Below are 18420 nucleotides of genomic sequence, written 5' to 3' on the forward strand. Positions count from 1 at the left end.
TTTGGTCGTGGCAATTTGGACCTGTATTTGCTCCGTTAACTCGCTTGAGACCGTTAGGTCAATTGTTTCTGGTAGGGGGCTCTTCTCTATAGCTGTGGACACGTCTGTCTGAGCCTCAATCTCCCCCTTAGATGGCTTAGTCCTTTGTTTTCGCTTGTTTGGCCCTCCTTTATTCATTAGGCCCCCTCGAATCTTGCCAGATCTCATGTTAGGCTGTTGGCTGTTGGCTCTAGGCTGCAACCGACCAACAGACGGTGGAAGGAGGAAGGTGGAAGGAGGAAGGTGGAAGGTGGAAGGTGAAAGGTGGAGGGTGAAAGGTGGAAGGTGGAAGGTGGGGAGCTGGGGAGAGCTGGGTAGGCTTAGGGTGCACACTGACCGCGATTTTGATTTTGCTGTCTCAGTGGCAAAAAACGCTAGCCCTTTTGCACCCCCCCCCCTGCACACCCCGCACCAACACGCCAACACACCACTCACCGGTTTAGTCCTGGTGTTTATCCGGTCCCTCCCGGGATGGTCTAGTGCTACTGGCGCAGTCAGCAGCTTCACAGGCTGGTCCGTGCAAGTTTTGAACTGAAGCGGGAGGGTCAGTTATCTGATTGTCCGATATCCCTTTGCTCCCCTTTGGTTGGTTGGGATCTTAGATGAGGAGGCACAGCAGCTTGCCGAACATCATCATCCTCGCGTTCTGACCGTGTCCATGTCAAATGAGCATCACTAAATGGAACAAATCTAGGGACTTGCTCACAATCTGTGTCAGCTATACCATCCCTCACCCACTGATCATACGGTAACGGCAAAGGAACTTTTTTCGTATGGGTGGCATGCACCCAGTTCTTTTTACCAGCTACTCTAACAGCAGTTCTAGTGACCAGAAGAACTAAGTAGGGACCAGTCCATCTCGGTTCCAGATTCTTGGTGCGCTGGAAATTCTTAACGAGAATGTAGTGTCCAGGTTCAATGGAATGGCCTGGATCTGTAGTAGCTGTCGGTAAACTGTCATGGACCTGTTGGTGGAGATTACGTAATTTAGCAGTCAAGTCATGTAAGTAATCCACCAACATAGGGTACTCAATACTGCTGTATTCTTTAGGACGAGGCACACCCCAAACATTCGCAGGACGACCAAACACGATTTTATACGGACTCAAGTCCCACTCGAGAATGCACAGTCGTCCTTGTTGACAAAAGAGCCAACAGCAAGGCATCCGGCCATGTAAGACCAGTGCTCGCTTGTACCTTAGCTAATTTCAGCTTCAAGGTACCATTGTAACATTCAACAAGTCCAGCAGACTGGGGGTGATTCGCTGCATGGAACTTCTGATTTATTCCCAAACCAGCACATACTTTCTTCATGATTTGACCCACAAATTCACTCCCATTGTCCGACCATACAATTCTCGGCAATCCATACCTAGGGAAATATTCTCTCAGCAAAACCTTGTCTGTAGACAAGGCAGTATTATCCTTTAGGGGGTAGGCCTCTATCCACCTGGAAAAGGCACAAACAACCACAAGGACATACTTCAAATTATTGCATCTCTCCATGTGAATGTAGTCTAACTGTATCACTTCAAACGGATACGTTGGAGGAGCAAAATGACCAGCTGGAGTTGGAGTTACCTTACCAGGATTATACTTCAAACAAATCATACAATGTTTCACCACGTTCTCTGCACATTTCGGAATTCCAGCATTCTGCCAAACTGGAGCCAACAACTTGCATATTCCCTTCGAACTTATGTGAGCCATTCCATGAGCCATTGTAACCACTGGGAGCACATACGCATCAGGCAACAGCCATTGCTGGTGTTCTGACAACTCAACCCAACAACCTGTCGAATCCAACATACCCGTAGTCTCTCTCCAAACACTCACTTCTTTCTCAGTCCCTTCAGCCTGAATCATTTTCACACTTTCTATTGTGTCTTCACACATTCCACCAGCCATAACCCAATTACCTGGGCCTGCAACTTACATACGGCTCATCATGTCTTTCGCCGGTTCCTTCGCAACTTCATCCACAAACGCATTCCCTCGACCAACAACGTCCACAACTTTCTTATGCACACTACACTTCACAATTGCAATCTGCTTTGGGAGAGTGAGAGATTCCAAAAGTTCATTCACCAACTGCCCATGCTGTATTTTTGTCCCATGCGAAGTAAGGAACCCACGCTCTCTCCACAAACGCTCAAAACTATGGGCAACACCAAACGCATACTGGCTATCGGTGTAAATATTCACTCGCTTTCCTTCTGACAACACGCACGCTCTAGTCAGTGCAATCAATTCTGCTGCTTGCACAGAATTCTGTGGTATGCGTGCTGTCTCAACAACTGTATGTAAAGTTGTAATAGCATACGCTGCTGTCGTTTCACCATTCAAGCTTAAAACACGAACCATCTACCCATAGGGTACCATCAACATCCGTAAGGGGAGTATCCCTTAGGTCAACTCTAGCTTTCGTTTCTTCCTCTGTACGAAGAAAACAATCATGCTGTTCCTGAGGATCCGTCTCTGTAGAGATCGGTAACAACGTAGCTGGATTCAGCACATTACATCTGTTAATGTGAACATGGCTAGCCAACAGTGTCAACTCGTAACCTGAAAGACGTGCACTAGTAAGGTGCTGTGTCTTAGTCCTGTTTAATAAGGTATCCACTGCATGTGGGACCATCACAATCAACGTATTATCCAATACCAAACCAGCAGACTGTCGGATAGACACAGCCGCTGCAGCTGTAGCTCTCGGACAACTCGGCAACGCCTTAGCAACTGGGTCTAACGTTGCTGAAAAATACGCACGTGGACGCTGCTTGTCCCCAAATGATTGTGTCAACACTGACAACGCACAACCTTCTCTCTCGTGCACGTACAACGTGAAAGGCTTACTATAGTCTGGAGTACCCAACACAGGAGCCGAACACAATGCAGAAAAACTTTTCTGACATTCGTCAGACCAAGGAAGAGGATGCGGAGTATCTTTCAGAGTCAATGCCAACAGTGGTTTCGCTAGCAAGGAAAAATTGGGGATCCACTGTCTACAATACGATGTAATACCTAAAAAGGCACGCACTTCTCTCTGTGTGGATGGTACATTCATTTGCGCAATTGCTTGAATTCGTTCTGGGGTCAATCTCCTTCCCTCCTTCGACAAGAGATGACCTAAGTAGGTCACTTCTTGGTGGCAATATTGCAACTTTGAAGGTGACACTTTATGATGAAGGTCAGACAAATACCGCAACAAAGAAAGAGTAGCCTCTTTACAAATCTTTTCATCAGCAGTAATCAACAAATCATCGACGTACTAAATAAGAGTAGCACCAACAGGTAACACAAAACCATCAAGCTGAGTTTTCAACGCTTGACTATCAATGGAGGGACTTTCACAATAACCTTGGGGAGCTCTCTTAAACCGGAATCTTCGGCCTCCTAATGAGAAGCCAAAAATATCCCTCTCTCCTCAGCAATAGGAATAATGAAGAAAGCATTCTTCAAATCGATGACAGAAAATCAAGATGCCGAAGCAGGAATCAAAGTCAACAAAGCAGTAATATCAGGCACCACAGGAAACTGTGGCACAACAATCTTGTTTACCTCTCGAAGGTCAATCACGAACCGGTAAACAGGTGGCTGAGAAGCATCAGTACGTTTAAGGACAGGCAAAACAGGACTGTTACACACATTACCTCTCGTTTCCTCAACTACACCCTTCTCAACCAAATCATAAACAATCGCTAAAAGAGCTCTCACACCATCGCTCGAAATCTTGTATTGTGGAATACGAGGTAGCCTAGCATTCGACTTAAGGGTAACAACTTACGGAGGAATCTGCAAAAGACCAACATCATTTGGACCTGTAGCCCAAAGTGTATCAGGAAGCGATCGTAATTCCAATGGCAAACAATCCTTAGACAAATACATTGGGGAAATCACTTTCTTACCGAGGGTAAGTTGTACTCCTGAAGGAGAACAATGTAATGTTGCATACAATCTTTTCAACAAGTCCAAACCCAACAGATTCTCACCACAACCAGTCGTTAGAATAAGTGGAGCTTCCAATTCACAAGGGCCAATGGAAAGGGACAAAGGACTAGAAACCGGATTACGAACTGGGGCGCCTGAAAATCCTACCGAAACATTGGTCAAGCCAGACAAAGGTGCGCCAGGAAGTTTAGAGTGCATGATAGAACTCTTCATCGCACCAGTATCCAAAAGAAAAGGTTCTGCCACACCTGATGTAATCACTTCAACATAAGGTCCACTCTGGTCTACTGGAACTGACACTACTCCCTCTCTTTGCCCATGGCTGTCCTAGCAATCATTATAACCAGTACTCTCACCTCCAACACAGTAATCCTCAACAAAGTACTGGGCAGACTGACCACTCGGAACATTCTGTCTGTCAAAATAATTTGCAGAATTCTGTAGGGAAGAGGAACGCTCACTTTGGGGGATCACACCACGTCCCCTACCCCTAGGTGCTTGCTGAAAACTACCACGACCTCTCTGACCAGATACACCATTCGCACGCTGTAACAAAGCCGGGCAACTATTCTTGTAATGACCTTCCTCTCTGCAATAAGCACACTGATTTGGGCCAGGAAAGAATCGCTGAACATAAGGCTCAGGCTTCTGTAACAATCTCTGAAATTGTGGAGGTTGCTGAAACTGAGGCTGATTCTGACGGGGCGGATAAGCTTGCTGCAAAAGAACTTTCGTCTTTAACTCTTTAGTCTTCTCCACTTTATCCTTCTCATATTTATCCCTATTCTCGTAATATTGTGCAGTAGCCAATATCTGGGCCGACGAAGAGACAGCCCATGAACTCTCAGAGTCCTTTAACTTATTAGAAAGTTTGGGAAGAAAATTAAAGACAAATTTATCCACAAACAACCTTTGACCACCCTCCGTACTCATATCCTGACCACTATCATCAATAAACGTCTCTTCAAACCTAGTGAAGAAATCAGATACACTCTCGTCTTTCTTCTGCTTACATGCTGATAACTTATCCCAAATCACTCGTAAAGCGGGCATCATCGTTTTCATCAGATTAAAAATTCTACCTGGTAATTCTGAAACTAAAGGTTCAGGTTTAGCACCTCCCTCCTGTCTACCATCTGCAGCAACAATGTTCGCCCAGGTATCACCTAATTCAGCAGCATGATTCTCATGATGAATCTTCGTCCACAAAGGTTGAGGGACTACATTACCCATCAACATATCGATGCCAGCTAAATTCATAATACACGCTTCAACTGTCTGGGACAACTCCTTGTAATAACCAGCAGGATTCTTACGAGGGTCAGGTAAGGTCTGCTTAAGAGCCAAGACCTCTGCTCTCTTCCAAGGGACATGTACCCATATTTGTTAAAAATGAGCCGGAGCGGCCTGAATACCCTGATTTACATTAGCCTGAACTGCTTCTTTCCATACAGGAGGAACTTCTCTCATGGGATACTGTCTCGATTTTCTTCTAACGGAGGAATCAGGTTCGTACAATGTCTGAGGCGGAAGGCTAGATCTAAAAGCCAGTATCGTCTCTACGGCATCTGTAATATCAGATTCCACTATCATCCCTTTAGCAAAATCCGACCGAACATCAAGTAGTTCCTGCAGGATCAAACCCAAATCATTATCTTCCCATTCCTGATGCAGAAAATTACACATTACATCAAAAACATACATTTGCTTAGGCGGTTCCCACTGAAAGAAAACATCCATAACTGCTGGTAAATCATACCTCGGAGCATTTAAAATCCACCTACGAGCCAACAAATCCAACACTGTCCGTTCTTCAGAACTAGGAAGCTGACTACGACTCTGTCTGCGTTCCGAAACAGGGGTCATATTCAGTGACCAAACAATGGTGACAACAGATTAACAACAGTCTCGGTCATTCGTTTTCGAGCAGAAGGGGAAGAAGTAGACATAAGATTAGGGGAATAAGTATTCTGAGGCAAGGAAGGTGTAGGGACAAATACAGTAGAAATCGAAGAAGCAGAAGGCAAAGGAGTTTGAGGCAAAGCTGGTAGCAAGGCTTGCGACCCTAGAATGGGCTGTGCAGGAGGAGGCAAAACCTTCTGTGGAGCACCGGGTGGCTGAACAACAGCAGGAGGTTGAACAACAAAGGGTGGAACAACCGGGGGTAATAGAGGCGCACTAGCACCCTGCACATAAGGAGGTGGCAATCTCAGTAAATGAGAGATCAAAAGATCTTTTTCAAGGTCTTCATTCACTTTTGGAGGAGAAGACGGCAAGGCCGGATAACATTTATCTATGGCCATGCAACGCTGCCTATCTAAGACTTCACTCAAACGTTCTTCTCCATCTTCCTTAAACTGCCTAGGAGCTTGTAATACTGACATATTCTTATCTTTCCTATCTCTTTTTGCTTGCTTAATTTCTCACTGTTTGGCTTCCTTACGCCAAAGGCGGAAAGAGTCAAACATTGCCGGCCGGGCTTTCTTCTTAAATAGACTAACTTCTAGATTGTCTAAAATCTCAGTTTCAAAACTACCATCTGGGGACCATTGCAAAACCCCATCTTTTTTAGAGTAGCGGACCCATACTTCATTATAAGTAATGGGACCCACTCCGTGTTTAGAATAGAGCTCATAAGTCGGAGTTCCAACCGGAGGTATCGGACATGAATCCTCCAATCGGGAATCCCTGTTACTACCACAAACAAACCAATTACCAAATTTACCAAGACCAGGCATCTTGCTCACTAGTCTGGTTTCAAACTTTAAAGGGAATCAAAAAATGATACACTCGTAAATATACAAGCCCTTCGGCTTTGGGTACTGCAGCAACCAAATCAAAACCAAGGAACCAAACAAAGTCGTGGGAGCGACCCACTTATACTTAACCAAATATCTGTCACGCCACCAGAAAACCGTCTATCGTCTCGCTTTACAGACATCAATCGGAGGGTCCAAGACAAGGCGACAGTCAGGTCAGCAGTCCTTCGTAGCCGTTGGAAAGCGTGCAGCCTCGCAGAAAAACCTTCGGTCCATGTCGACATACAGGGGTCGATGAAGTGGGGGCCCTCCTCCAGAGTTTCCTCACGTGGCTCCTCGCAATCTTCGGGCTTGGACCGGTACCACTGAAGTCGAGCCATGTTGTCGGCGTCAACTGAGGAACTGGGATTTCAAGTACCCAGCGGCGCCAGGGACACGCCCAAAGTCCTCTGGGTTCCCTTGCCTTGGTATACAGAGACACGGAATACTTCTAGGTGGCGTCAGAGATCAAATTTATTAGCTGCAGCTAGTAGCAGAAATCCCAGCAATACAACACGGTGTACAACTCAAGAAACTGCTCAATTTTCATAGAGCAAGACATCACCTTTTATACACAATATTCTCATTATAAATATACACCCACTGCACCAAATTCTGACCAATAGGACACATTTTCTAACTGAGTATCACATTAACAAAAACCCAATTTACAGTAACCCAACCCAAAAGTTAATTATTAGGACTGTCCTAAATTCAATTTCCACGAGCCGGTCAAACCCATAATTGAAAGCACTACCCATGTAATGAAAAGTCGTAAGGAAAGAAACAATTTAGATATTGATTAGGATAAGATATGTGCAAGGAAACTAAAAGTTAACGAAGTCCTGAACAGTGATTGAAAAACTCAGACAACGATCAGCTAGTGAAACTGGTTTTGCAAAAGGTCAGTTTCAGGTGAAAAGGGTCACTCTCTCTGCAGTTCATTCAGAGTCAGAAAAACCCAAGTTAATCACAGGCCTACGTGAGGGCAAGACTAAAATGGAGTCACAAACAAAATGGAGTCAGGTTTGAGAATTGCAGAACCACAGGACTTGAGCTGACAGGTCCCATCCACCCCCACCCCACGGTCTGTGATAAGACCCCTTCTAAGTCCAAAACCTCTGACCGTGGTCCCGAACAGGAGCCATGAAAATGACAAACAATCCAAAGGGGTCCCTTCAGGGCGGAGCTCGATCAGGGACACAATAAAACTAAAGTGTGTCAGACCCTGGAGCCTGTATAAGCTGCAGTGCAGGCCTCTCACAGGGAGAGGCTGCATAGGGTGAACTTTCAATCAAAAGCAGTCCTGCTCTACTCCGTGTACTGTAGTTTGCAGTGTCATCTCTAGTGCAGTGTTTAGTGCAGTGTGATGTCTGATGCTCTTTCTAGTACAGTGGGTGTTTTACACTATGTGCTCGGTATGCAGTCTGGTGCAGTGTGCTATCTAGGACACTCTAGTACTGTGTTTGCGGTTTCATAGAGTGTGCTGTTTAATGTATACTGATGCCGTGTGTTTTGTAGTGTTGCTTAGCCTAGGTGCAAGCTTCCCTGACTGAACATGTTTAGAAGATGCAGAAGTGCAAGTGTCTGTCGTTCAGAACTGGCCTAAGACATTCAGAAAGTTCACATTTTCCACACTCAGACCAGGAATACATACATGGAAGTGCAAGCTTCCTTCCCACAGAACAGGCCTTCCAGTTACAAAAGTGGTGCAAGCTTCTCTCACTGTGCACATGTCCACGAGACGCAGACGTGCAAGCTTCCGTTACTCATAATAGTTAACACACACAGGTGCAAGCTTCCCTTCGTCAGAACTTGCCTAGGACATGCAGGGGTAGGTGAATGGATGGCGTACGCAGACATACAAGCTTCCTACACTCAGAACAGGTCTCACACACAGGCCATGTATACACATACAGAAGAGCAAGCTTCTCTCACACACAGGCCAGATATACACATACAGAAGAGCAAGCTTCTCTCATTCAGAAAACAGATGCACAGGTGCACGCTTTACAAATATATTATAAACACACACATACACACTTACCTCTCCGATTTAAAAACATCCAAAATAATGGTAGGTTGAAAATGGTACCTGAAATTGTGGCTGTATCTGGTTATTGGCATCTCTAGTAAACTATGGTATGTAGAGCAATGTGAGCTGTCTTGTGCACTGCACTGTCTTGTACGGCGCTCTCTCTAGTGCAGTGTTCCATACATTGCAGTCTTTTGCTAGTGCTCTCGTGCTCACTGTACTGTCGAGTACAGTGTGCCCTCTAGGGCAGTGTGCCATACAGTGCAAGGTTCTTGCTAATGCTGTCTTGTCCACTGTACTGTTGTGTACAATGTTCCACACAGCACCGTGCTCCTGCCAGTTGTGCTGTCCTGTACAGTGTACCCTCTGGGGCAGTGTGATGCCTACTGCAGCATACCTTTCAACAGAGTGCGACACCTTGTACAGTGCACTGGATAGTGCAGATTTCTGTCTAATACAATGAATCCACTTGTGCAGTGAGGTGTCTAGTGCAGTGTGCTTTCTAATATAGTCTACAGTCTATTACTGTGTGTCATCTGGTGCAGTGAGCTCCCTAGTACTGTGTGCTGTCTAGCGCAGCACTGTGGTCAGTGTAGTATAGTGTACTGTGTAGTGCAGTGTGCTCTCTGGAGCAATGCGTCATCTAATACAGTGTGACACAGTGTGCTGTCTGGTGAAGTGTTTTGTGAAATAGTGTATTGTTTATTGTGTTGTACTCTCTAGTGCTGTATGCCGCCCAGAACTATGTGCTGTCTAGTACAGTGTATTTTCTTATGCAGTGTGCTAATGCAGTGTTAGTTCTAGTGCAGTGTATTGTGTATTGTGTAGCACTTTGGTCTGCCTATTGCAGAGAGCGATCTCATGCAGTGTGCTAATTGGTGTAGTTCCCTGTCTGTTGCACTATTTTAGGGTTCAGTTGAATGGAGACTGTGGTCTAGTACAGAATGCTTAATAGTGCAGTGTGCATCTACAACTGTGTGCCCACCGTAATGTCAAGTGCAGTACACCAGCTACTGCTGTGTGCTGCCTATCATTATGTGTTGTCTAGAGCAGTGTGCAGCTTTGCACAGTGTTCCTGCTACTACATTATACAACAATGTGCTGTGTCATTTTGTACAGTGTGCTTTCTTTATCGTTGTGATGTATTGTGCAGCTTAACATCAAGTACAGTGTCTTTTGTAATGTGCTATCCGAAGCTGTGCACGATCTAATAAAGTGTGCTGTGTTGTGCCGTGTGCATAGAGATGTATACTAACCTATACAGTGTATTACTGAGTATCGTCCAGTGCCAAGAGTGGCCTAGAGCAGGTTGCAGTTTCGTACTGTGAGTATCTATCACAGTGTGTAGTACAGTGCTCTCTCAAGCACAGTGTTCTGTCTAGGAAAGTGGGGGATAATCTAGCACTGTGCACCGTCTGTGGTGTGCTCTGTAGTACAGCGAGCTGTCTAGTGTAGTCTACTGTCTAGGACAGTGGGTGCTTTACAAATGTGTACTCTCTGCAGTGTGTTCTGTAGTACAGCGAGCTTTCTAGTGCAGTGCTCCATCTAGGACAGTGTCCTCATGGCACAGTGGATGCTCTAGTGCAGTATTTAGTGCAGTGGTCTGTCCAGCAGTGTTCTGTGTAGTACAATTATCTTTTTAGTGCAGTCTACCACCTGGCACAGTATTTCGTCTGGTGCAGTGTGTGCTGTCTACAGAGTGTTCTTTAGTTCAATTTCCATTTTCAGTACAGTTCACGATCTGGTGCAGTGTATTATTTACAGTGTGGTATGTATTACAGTGAGGTTTTTTAGTTCAGTCTACCATTTGGTGCAGTGCTCTGTCTAGTACAGTGGATGCCTAGCACAGTGTTCTGGTTGCATTGTGGCCTACAGTAGTACATACTGCTGTGCACCCTACCATTTAGTATAGTGTACTGTCTGCAGGGCTCTCTGTAGTACAGTGAGCTGTGTAGTGCAGTCTCACCTAGGGCAGTGGGTGTTGTGCAGTGTTTAGTACAGATGGCTCTCAAGCACACTGCACTCGCTGCATTGTATTCTGTACTGCAGTGCACTGACGGGTTCCTGTTTAGGCTTGGCCCCACCCACCTCACGTTCCATATCTAGCGCCTCGTGGGTGCGCTGCTCCTTTTACAACAGATCTGTGTATAAAGCACATCTCTGCTCCTCCAGATAGGTGCTGCTAGTGCAGTGTTCAGTGCAGTGCACACCTTCCTGATAGGTGATGTCTAGCACAGTGTACTGTACAGAGCGCTCCTTACTGATAAGTACTTTTTAGTGCCGTGTACATTACACAGAAGTATGTTTCCTTCAGATTAGGTGGTGTCTAGTGCTGTCCAGTGTATCCTTCCAGGTAGGTGCCGACACTGCAGTCCAGTTCAGTGCACTCCTTTCACGTAGTTGCTGTACAGTGCAGTCTGTTGACAGTAGGGTGAGCCCCTTTCAGATCGGTACTGTCCAGTGCAGTGTATAGTGTGGTCCCTTGAGATAGCTGCTGTCTAGTGCTGTGCACTGTACAGTGCACACCTTCTAGATAGGTGCTGTCCGGTACAGGTCAGTGTGTTCCCTTCCAAATGGGAACTTTCTAGTGCAGTGCATATTACAAAAGAATGCACTGTCCAAATAGGTGCTGTTTAGTGCTCTTTTGAGGTGGGTGTGGTATAGTGCACAGTATTGCATAGTGCAGTGTGTTTCTTCCAAGTAGGTCTTCTATAGTGTGGTATATTGGCAGTTCAGTTCGCTCCTTTTGTGCAGGTGTTCTGTAATGCAGGATATTGACCGGTCAATGGGCTCCTGCCAGATGGGATCTGTCCCGTGCAGTGTACATTACAAAAGTGTGCTCTGTCCATATAGGTGCTGTCTAGTGCGGTATTGAAGAATGTGCTCTTTTGAGGTGGGTGTGGTATAGTGCAGTTTGCTTCTTCCAAGTAGGTGCTGTATAGTGTGGTATAGTGACAGTTCAGTGTCTTCCTTTCACATATGTGCTGAGTAGTGCAGTGTGAAGTACATTGTGGTTCTTTGTGATAGGTCCTGTGTCGTGCAGTGTAAAGTACACTGTGCTCTTTCCAGGTAGCGACAATGTAATGCAGTATTTTGTATGGTGCAGTGATTCCAGATAGATGCTGTCTAGTTCAGTTTACAGTGCACTAAAGTGGGCTCCTTCCAGATTGGTGCTGTCTAGTGCACTACAATACAGTGCACTCCTTCCACACAGATGATGTCTCGTAAAATGTACTGTTTAGTTTGCTTCTTCCAGATAGGTGCTGTATAGTGCAGTGTATTGCACAGTGCAGTACAGTGGGCCCCTATAGGATAGGTACTGTCTACTGAATTACAGTACAGTGCGCTCCTTCCCCGTAGGTGCTGTCTAGTGCAGTGTCTAGTGCAGTGTGGTTCTTTGTGATTGGTCCTCTGCGCTGCAGCTTGAATCTCTAATTCTGAATCTCTTCTCTGCAGTGACGGTGACTCTGGATCCAGACACAGCGCATCCTGAGCTCCGCTTGTCTGAGGAGGGGAGACGAGTGAGACGGACAGACACAGCACAGCCCCAGCCGGACACCCCCAAGAGATTCACCTCCTGGCCCTGTGTGCTGGGGAGCGAGGGGTTCACATCCGGCAGACATTACTGGGAGGTGCAGCTGCTGGAGGAGGGGAAAGGATGGATTGTGGGGGTCGCAGCAGAGTCTGTGGAGAGGAAGGAAGAGATCACATGGTCTCCTGAGGGGGGAGTCTGGGCTGTGCATGGGTGGATGGGTCTGTACTGGGCTATCACCTCCCCTGTGACCCCTCTGTCCCCCCATGAGAGGCCCCTTAAGCTGGGGGTGTATCTGGACCACGAGGGGGGGCGGCTGTCCCTGTACAATGCGGACTCCATGGAGCTTCTCTACACTTTCCCCCGGGCCCCCTTCACTCACAGGCTCTTCCCGATCTTCAATCTCGAAGAAGGGTTTCTGTATCCTGAATCAGGAGCAGCAGAGCTGAGGCTGGTGTAGGAGCTGCAGCCCCCCTCCCCTGAACTTTGCATTCATGCTCCCCTCTTCCACCCATAGAGGTCCCTGGGGGAAGGGCACCCCTTGCTGGACTCCTGTGGGGGAGGGGCTGTTCCTTGTGTGGGGGAGGGGTAGTAACATTCCATCTCCCAGCTCAGATTTAACCCCTTCTGCTCCTGATTTGTCATTTAATTAACATTCAGCACTGACTCCACGGGCACACCAGACTCCAAATACAGGCACTGCGACCACAGGCACTGCTGTTGACCGACACAGGCGGCTCCATTCCAAATAACACTGAACCCAAATACAGGCACTACCGACTCCAGTCACAGGCACTACCGACTCCTGCCACAGGCACTACCGACTCCAGCCACAGGCAGTACCGACTCCAGCCACAGGCGGTACCGACTCCAGCCACAGGCACTACTGACTCCAGCCACAGGCACTCCTCAGTCTCATTAACAATAATGATAACTCCACGCACAACTCGAGGCACAGGCACTCCTGGCTCAGTTACAGTTATCCCTAACTTCAAATCCAGGCACTGCTAACTAACCCTGGGTACTGCTGTCACTACACACTCCAAAAACTGGCACTGCACCCTCAAATGCAGATAACCCTAACTCTGCACACAAGTATAACAGACTCCTCTCACGGGCACTCACGACTTCAACCATATGCACTGCTAACTCCACGCACTTCTGAACCCAAACACGGGCACTGCTAACTCCAAGCACAGGCACTGCGGGTTCAAAACACAATTACTGCTGATTCAAAGTGGACATTGCTGATTCCAGTCACTGGCATTGCTGACTCCATTACACCTAACATGGACTTCAAGAACAGGCACTGCTGACTCCAAACATGTCGAGCATTGATGTAAAACACTGTCACTGCTTACTTCACAAACAGGCACTGCTCACACATAACACCGGCTCCAAACACAGGCACTCATGCCAGACACTGGCACTGCTGACTGCTGTCACAGGCACTGCCTATTCATTGACTAGGCACTACTGACTCCAAGCACATGCTCTACTGATGTAAACACTGTTAAAGATTACTTCGCAAACAGACATTGTTCACTTAATTACAGGAAACCCAAACTCCAAGCACAGGCACTGCTGACTCCAATCACAGTCACTCCACAGGCACTGCTAACTACAATACTGTTAACACTGAGTCCAATCGGGCACTGCTGATGCAAGAAACATGATTCAAAACAGGAACTATTGTCTCCAGTCTCAGGCACTGCTAATTCAAAATAGGCACTTCTGATACAGGCACTACTGGCCTCAACCACAGGCACTGCTGATACAGGCACTACTGCCTCAACCACAGGCTATACTGATACAGGGACTACTGCCTCAACCACAGGCTCTGCTGATACAGGCACTACTGGCCTCAACCACAGGCACTGCTGATAAAGGCACTACTGGCCTCAACCACAGGCTCTGCTGATACAGGCACTAATGACCTCAACCACAGGCACTGATGATACATGCACTACTGGCCTCAACCACAGGCACTGCTGATACAGGTACTACTGCCTCAACTATAGGGTCTGCTGATACAGGCACTACTGGCCTCAACCACAGGCTCTGCTGATACAGGCACTACTGCCTCAACCACAGGCTCTGCTGATACAGGCACTTATGACCTCAACCACTGGCACTACTGAATCAAATAACAAGTACTCTTGACTCCAGACACAGGCACTGGCGACGCAATGTCAGTTAACCCTCACGTCATAGGCAGTAGTCCTGAATCTAAGCACAGGCACTGCTCACTCAGGTATAGATAATTCTTACACCAAACACAGAACACCACTGTCTCCAGTGCATCTAGTACTGACTCCCAACCACAGGCACTGCTGCCTCAGTTACAGATACCCCTGACTCGAAATACAGGCACTGCTAACTCAAAACACAGGCACTACTGAATCCACGCAATGGCACTTGACTCCAAGCCTAGCCACATTTCTTTCAAATCACAGGCACTGCACCCTCAAGACTGATTACAAATAATGCTGACTGCAAATACAGGCGCTGCTAAACACGGGCACTACTTATGTGAAATACTGTCAATGCTTAATCCACAGAGTCACTGCTCACTCAATCACAGATAATCTCTTTCCAAACTCAGGTACTGGTAACTCCAGTGACAGGCACTCAGGTCTCCCAGAATGAGCGCTACAGGCATTCCTGACGTCAAAAACAGGCACTGCTGAATCAAAACACATGCATTGGATCCAAACAGGTCCTGCTGACTCCAGGCACAGGTACTACTCACTAAATTATAATGAAATGTTCTTTACACCATATATATGCACTCACGACTCCAGTACACTTAATGTTCACTCCAGGCACAGGCACTGCTCACTGGATTACAAGAAATTCTGATTCAAAACACACTGGTGACTCCAAACACACTCACTCCGGACTTATTACTGATAATGTTGACTCCAAGCCCAGCGGCGGATCACTATTGATGAAAACACAGTTCCTGCTTAATCCATGAACAGGCACTGTTCACTCAGTTACAGCTGACCTTTGCTCCCGGCACAGACACTACAGACTCCTATCACCGGCACTCCTGACTCTAAGCACAGACACTGCAATATCCAAGCATGTTTTAGTCAAAGTTCAGAAACCGCTGACTCATGACAGGCACTGCTGGTTTCAGTCCCAGGCACTGCTTATGAAAAACACAAATACTGATTCAATGCACATGCATTGTGGACTCCATTGCATCTAACGCTGACTCCAAGCGCATGCTCTTCTGAGCACTAAGCATATCTTCATACTCCACCAACAGGCACTGCTCACTCAATCACAGATAACGCAAACCCCAATCAGGGGCCGTCCTCAATCCAAGCGGAGTCACTGCTGACTTCAAGCAGCCATCCCTCATTCCAAGCACCTCTGATTCTAGCACACGTAATGATGATTCCAGCCACAGACTATGCAACGCCCAAGCACAGGCACTGCTGATTCAAAACACTTGAACAACTGCCTCCTGAAACAGCAACTGTTGCTTCCAGAGCAGAACAAATCTAGTGCCGAGCCTCCTATTCCAATCTCTATCAGGCGATCCGGGAGTTAAAAGTGTCGAAGGCTGCCTTCCCTCCGATTATATAAAATACTCTTCAACTTGTCTCCAGCAACAACCAAAGCAGACTCTGAACGGTGATTTGGCCAAAAGCCAAATTTTACTGAATCTAGGATTTCCTTTTCCTCTAGACCTAGACAAGGCAATATTCATATGTTTTGGTGAATCTTAGCTTAAAAAGATCACCGGGAAATAGGGCGATAGTTCTCCACCTCTGTTGGATCTCTTCGATAGAGGCAATATGGAAGCCTTATTCCTCTCTAACGGAAACTGACTAGATTCGCAAATATAATTCAAGAGAACAGGTGGGGGGGGGGGGGGGGGGGTAATCACCCGAATAACCTCAGGAACTGTTTTCGGAAAGCAGGGATCAGAGGAAGCCCCAGATTTCGTTAGATCTATTAGTTCAGCTACTCTTTCCTCTGTGAACAGGAGGAACTTACAAAAAATATTTTTACCGAGCACAGAACTAATTATTCCCAAGCCTGGAACTGTGGACTTGAATTTATCATTTAGTGTGTCATAGATTTCCTGCACCTTATTTTTGAAGAAGTCTACAAGTTGATCACAAAACTGCTGACAGGGGACCGAGGTAACGTTAGGAGATGAGCTGGAGAGAATCTGAGCAGTTTTAAAAAGATCTCTTGAAGAATTCATAGGGTGAAGGATTTTATCTGAGAAATATTTATTTTTCTCCAAGATGATCAGTTTTTTATATTCTTGAATGACTTCCTTGTACTTAACCTTTTCCTCCTACCGATAATGTTTCCTCTGTGCTCTCTCCTGTTTTCAACATTTTGTTTTAGTTCCTTAAGATGGAATGAGAACCAGGGAGCAGAGGAATTTTTTCTATAGTTTCTAATAGTTTCAACAGGCACAAGTTTAGTAACCACTGCCCTTAACCATTCGAAATACGACTCTGCTGTTGGATTTGTGTCTTTCATACATTAGGGGTTGGAGCTGTCTGAAACATCTACTAGATCCGTTTTACAAATCTTATTCCATGCTTGAACTTTTTTTGAGTTGCCCTTGCTTTTTTTGGTCCATAGTGGACGAGACCAGTTTCATAATAAAATTGAGGGCTTTATGATCAGACCAACCAATAGGTAAGACATCCTCCACCTTCAGCTCTGGATTATTGGAAGGGTCTGGCCTGATATATGTGTAGCAGAGGACACCCTCGGAGAGAGGCCAACACCACTTAGGATATCCAGAAGTTGCTCGGACTCTTTGGTATTACTATCTTCCGGCTGGAAATTAAAATCAACCAAAAAAGTAAAGTAAACATACTTATACATGATTCCAAAATGTCTCCCAGACTGTCTAATAACTCGCTTTCGGACCAGGAGGCCGGTAGATCAGTAATCCATTAAAAAGGACTGGTTAGTGTCTTACACCTGAATCGCATTGCTTGACATGCAGGTACTGAGGCCGGTTCACATGTGACTTTCATATGGACCCGATAAATCACCAACAGTCCCCTCCCCCCTTTTGACCACACGTCCAATCTAAGAATAGAAAATCCCACTGGAAGAGCTTCAACCAGGTCTTAGTGTGAACGTTCGTCCGCCCATGTCTAAGTTAAAAATGCCATATCAGATGAATGTATTTCTAAGTGATTAATAAAAAATCTATCTTATGCTTAATACGAGAGAGTGTATTTATCAGTGTGCATTTCACTCTAAAACCCCAGAGAACCTGAGCTTGAAGTAAGAAAACCCACAGTCCTATATACTAAAAGGCTTTGTTCAGCCTGGCAGACCCACAACCAGTGAGAACAATGTAAATGATCTTGGTGGTAACAGGGGTTGAACATATTGCATTAAAAAGGCTCCCCTTAGTGACCTGATACAGCAGCTCCCTGGAGGACTCCTGGGGTGAGAACTGACCCGGGGTCCTAGCGCCTGACGCGGTCTTGTCGCAGACAGGTGCATGCAGGCTTGGCTGAGGCAACTCTCCCCGCCCCTCCCCCTAAGCCTGTCCGCTGCGCACCCACGTTTCTAGGTACAGTAAGTAGGGAAGTCTGGGCCGAACACTAGACTACCAACAAAAATGGTGTCTTCGGCAGACAGTCCCAGCTCCGAACATGGCCAAGGAGGTGCGATCTCAAACTAAATATATAGCATAAAGTCATGGTGTATAGAATGCCTGCGACCACAACCAGCTGCATTGATGTAACCTTTATATTTTTATTATTTAGGTATGCCCCATTATCTTTTATATATTCATAGATTTAAATGCATATTCTTTCAATTAGGGATGAGTCGCCGTTACAGCTGTTTAAATAATGATCTCATTGTAAATGTGATAATTCAGTTGCTCAAATATATTACTTTATGTTTATAGTTTCTATGGCTTCATTTCTCATTTCTCAAGTTATTGTTTTTTAAACAATCAACAAGGGTTCATTGAATAACTAGTGGACGAAAAGCCAAAGTGGGGCCTATTGTTAATTTTAGAAAGCTCCGTAAAGGACACGCAATCAAAACTTATAAAA

At 46.1% G+C, this 18420-nt stretch overlaps 1 protein-coding gene across 2 annotated transcripts in view; it reads left to right on the top strand.

Moving 5' to 3' along the window:
• LOC147672903 (E3 ubiquitin-protein ligase TRIM39-like) overlaps positions 1-17569 on the top strand; it is a 222392-nt gene extending 204823 nt beyond the window's left edge. For both annotated transcript variants that reach the window (XM_086947933.1, XM_086947932.1), the window contains one exon: positions 12277-17569. In XM_086947933.1, coding sequence (XP_086804059.1) covers positions 12277-12812 — 536 coding nt within the window. In that variant the 3' untranslated portion in view covers positions 12813-17569. The remainder of the gene's footprint in view (positions 1-12276) is intronic.
• Positions 17570-18420: the final 851 nt, after the last annotated feature.

This window comes from Lissotriton vulgaris, unplaced genomic scaffold (assembly GCF_964263255.1).
Source record: "Lissotriton vulgaris unplaced genomic scaffold, aLisVul1.2 SCAFFOLD_1555, whole genome shotgun sequence".
Classification (NCBI taxonomy): domain Eukaryota; kingdom Metazoa; phylum Chordata; class Amphibia; order Caudata; family Salamandridae; genus Lissotriton; species Lissotriton vulgaris.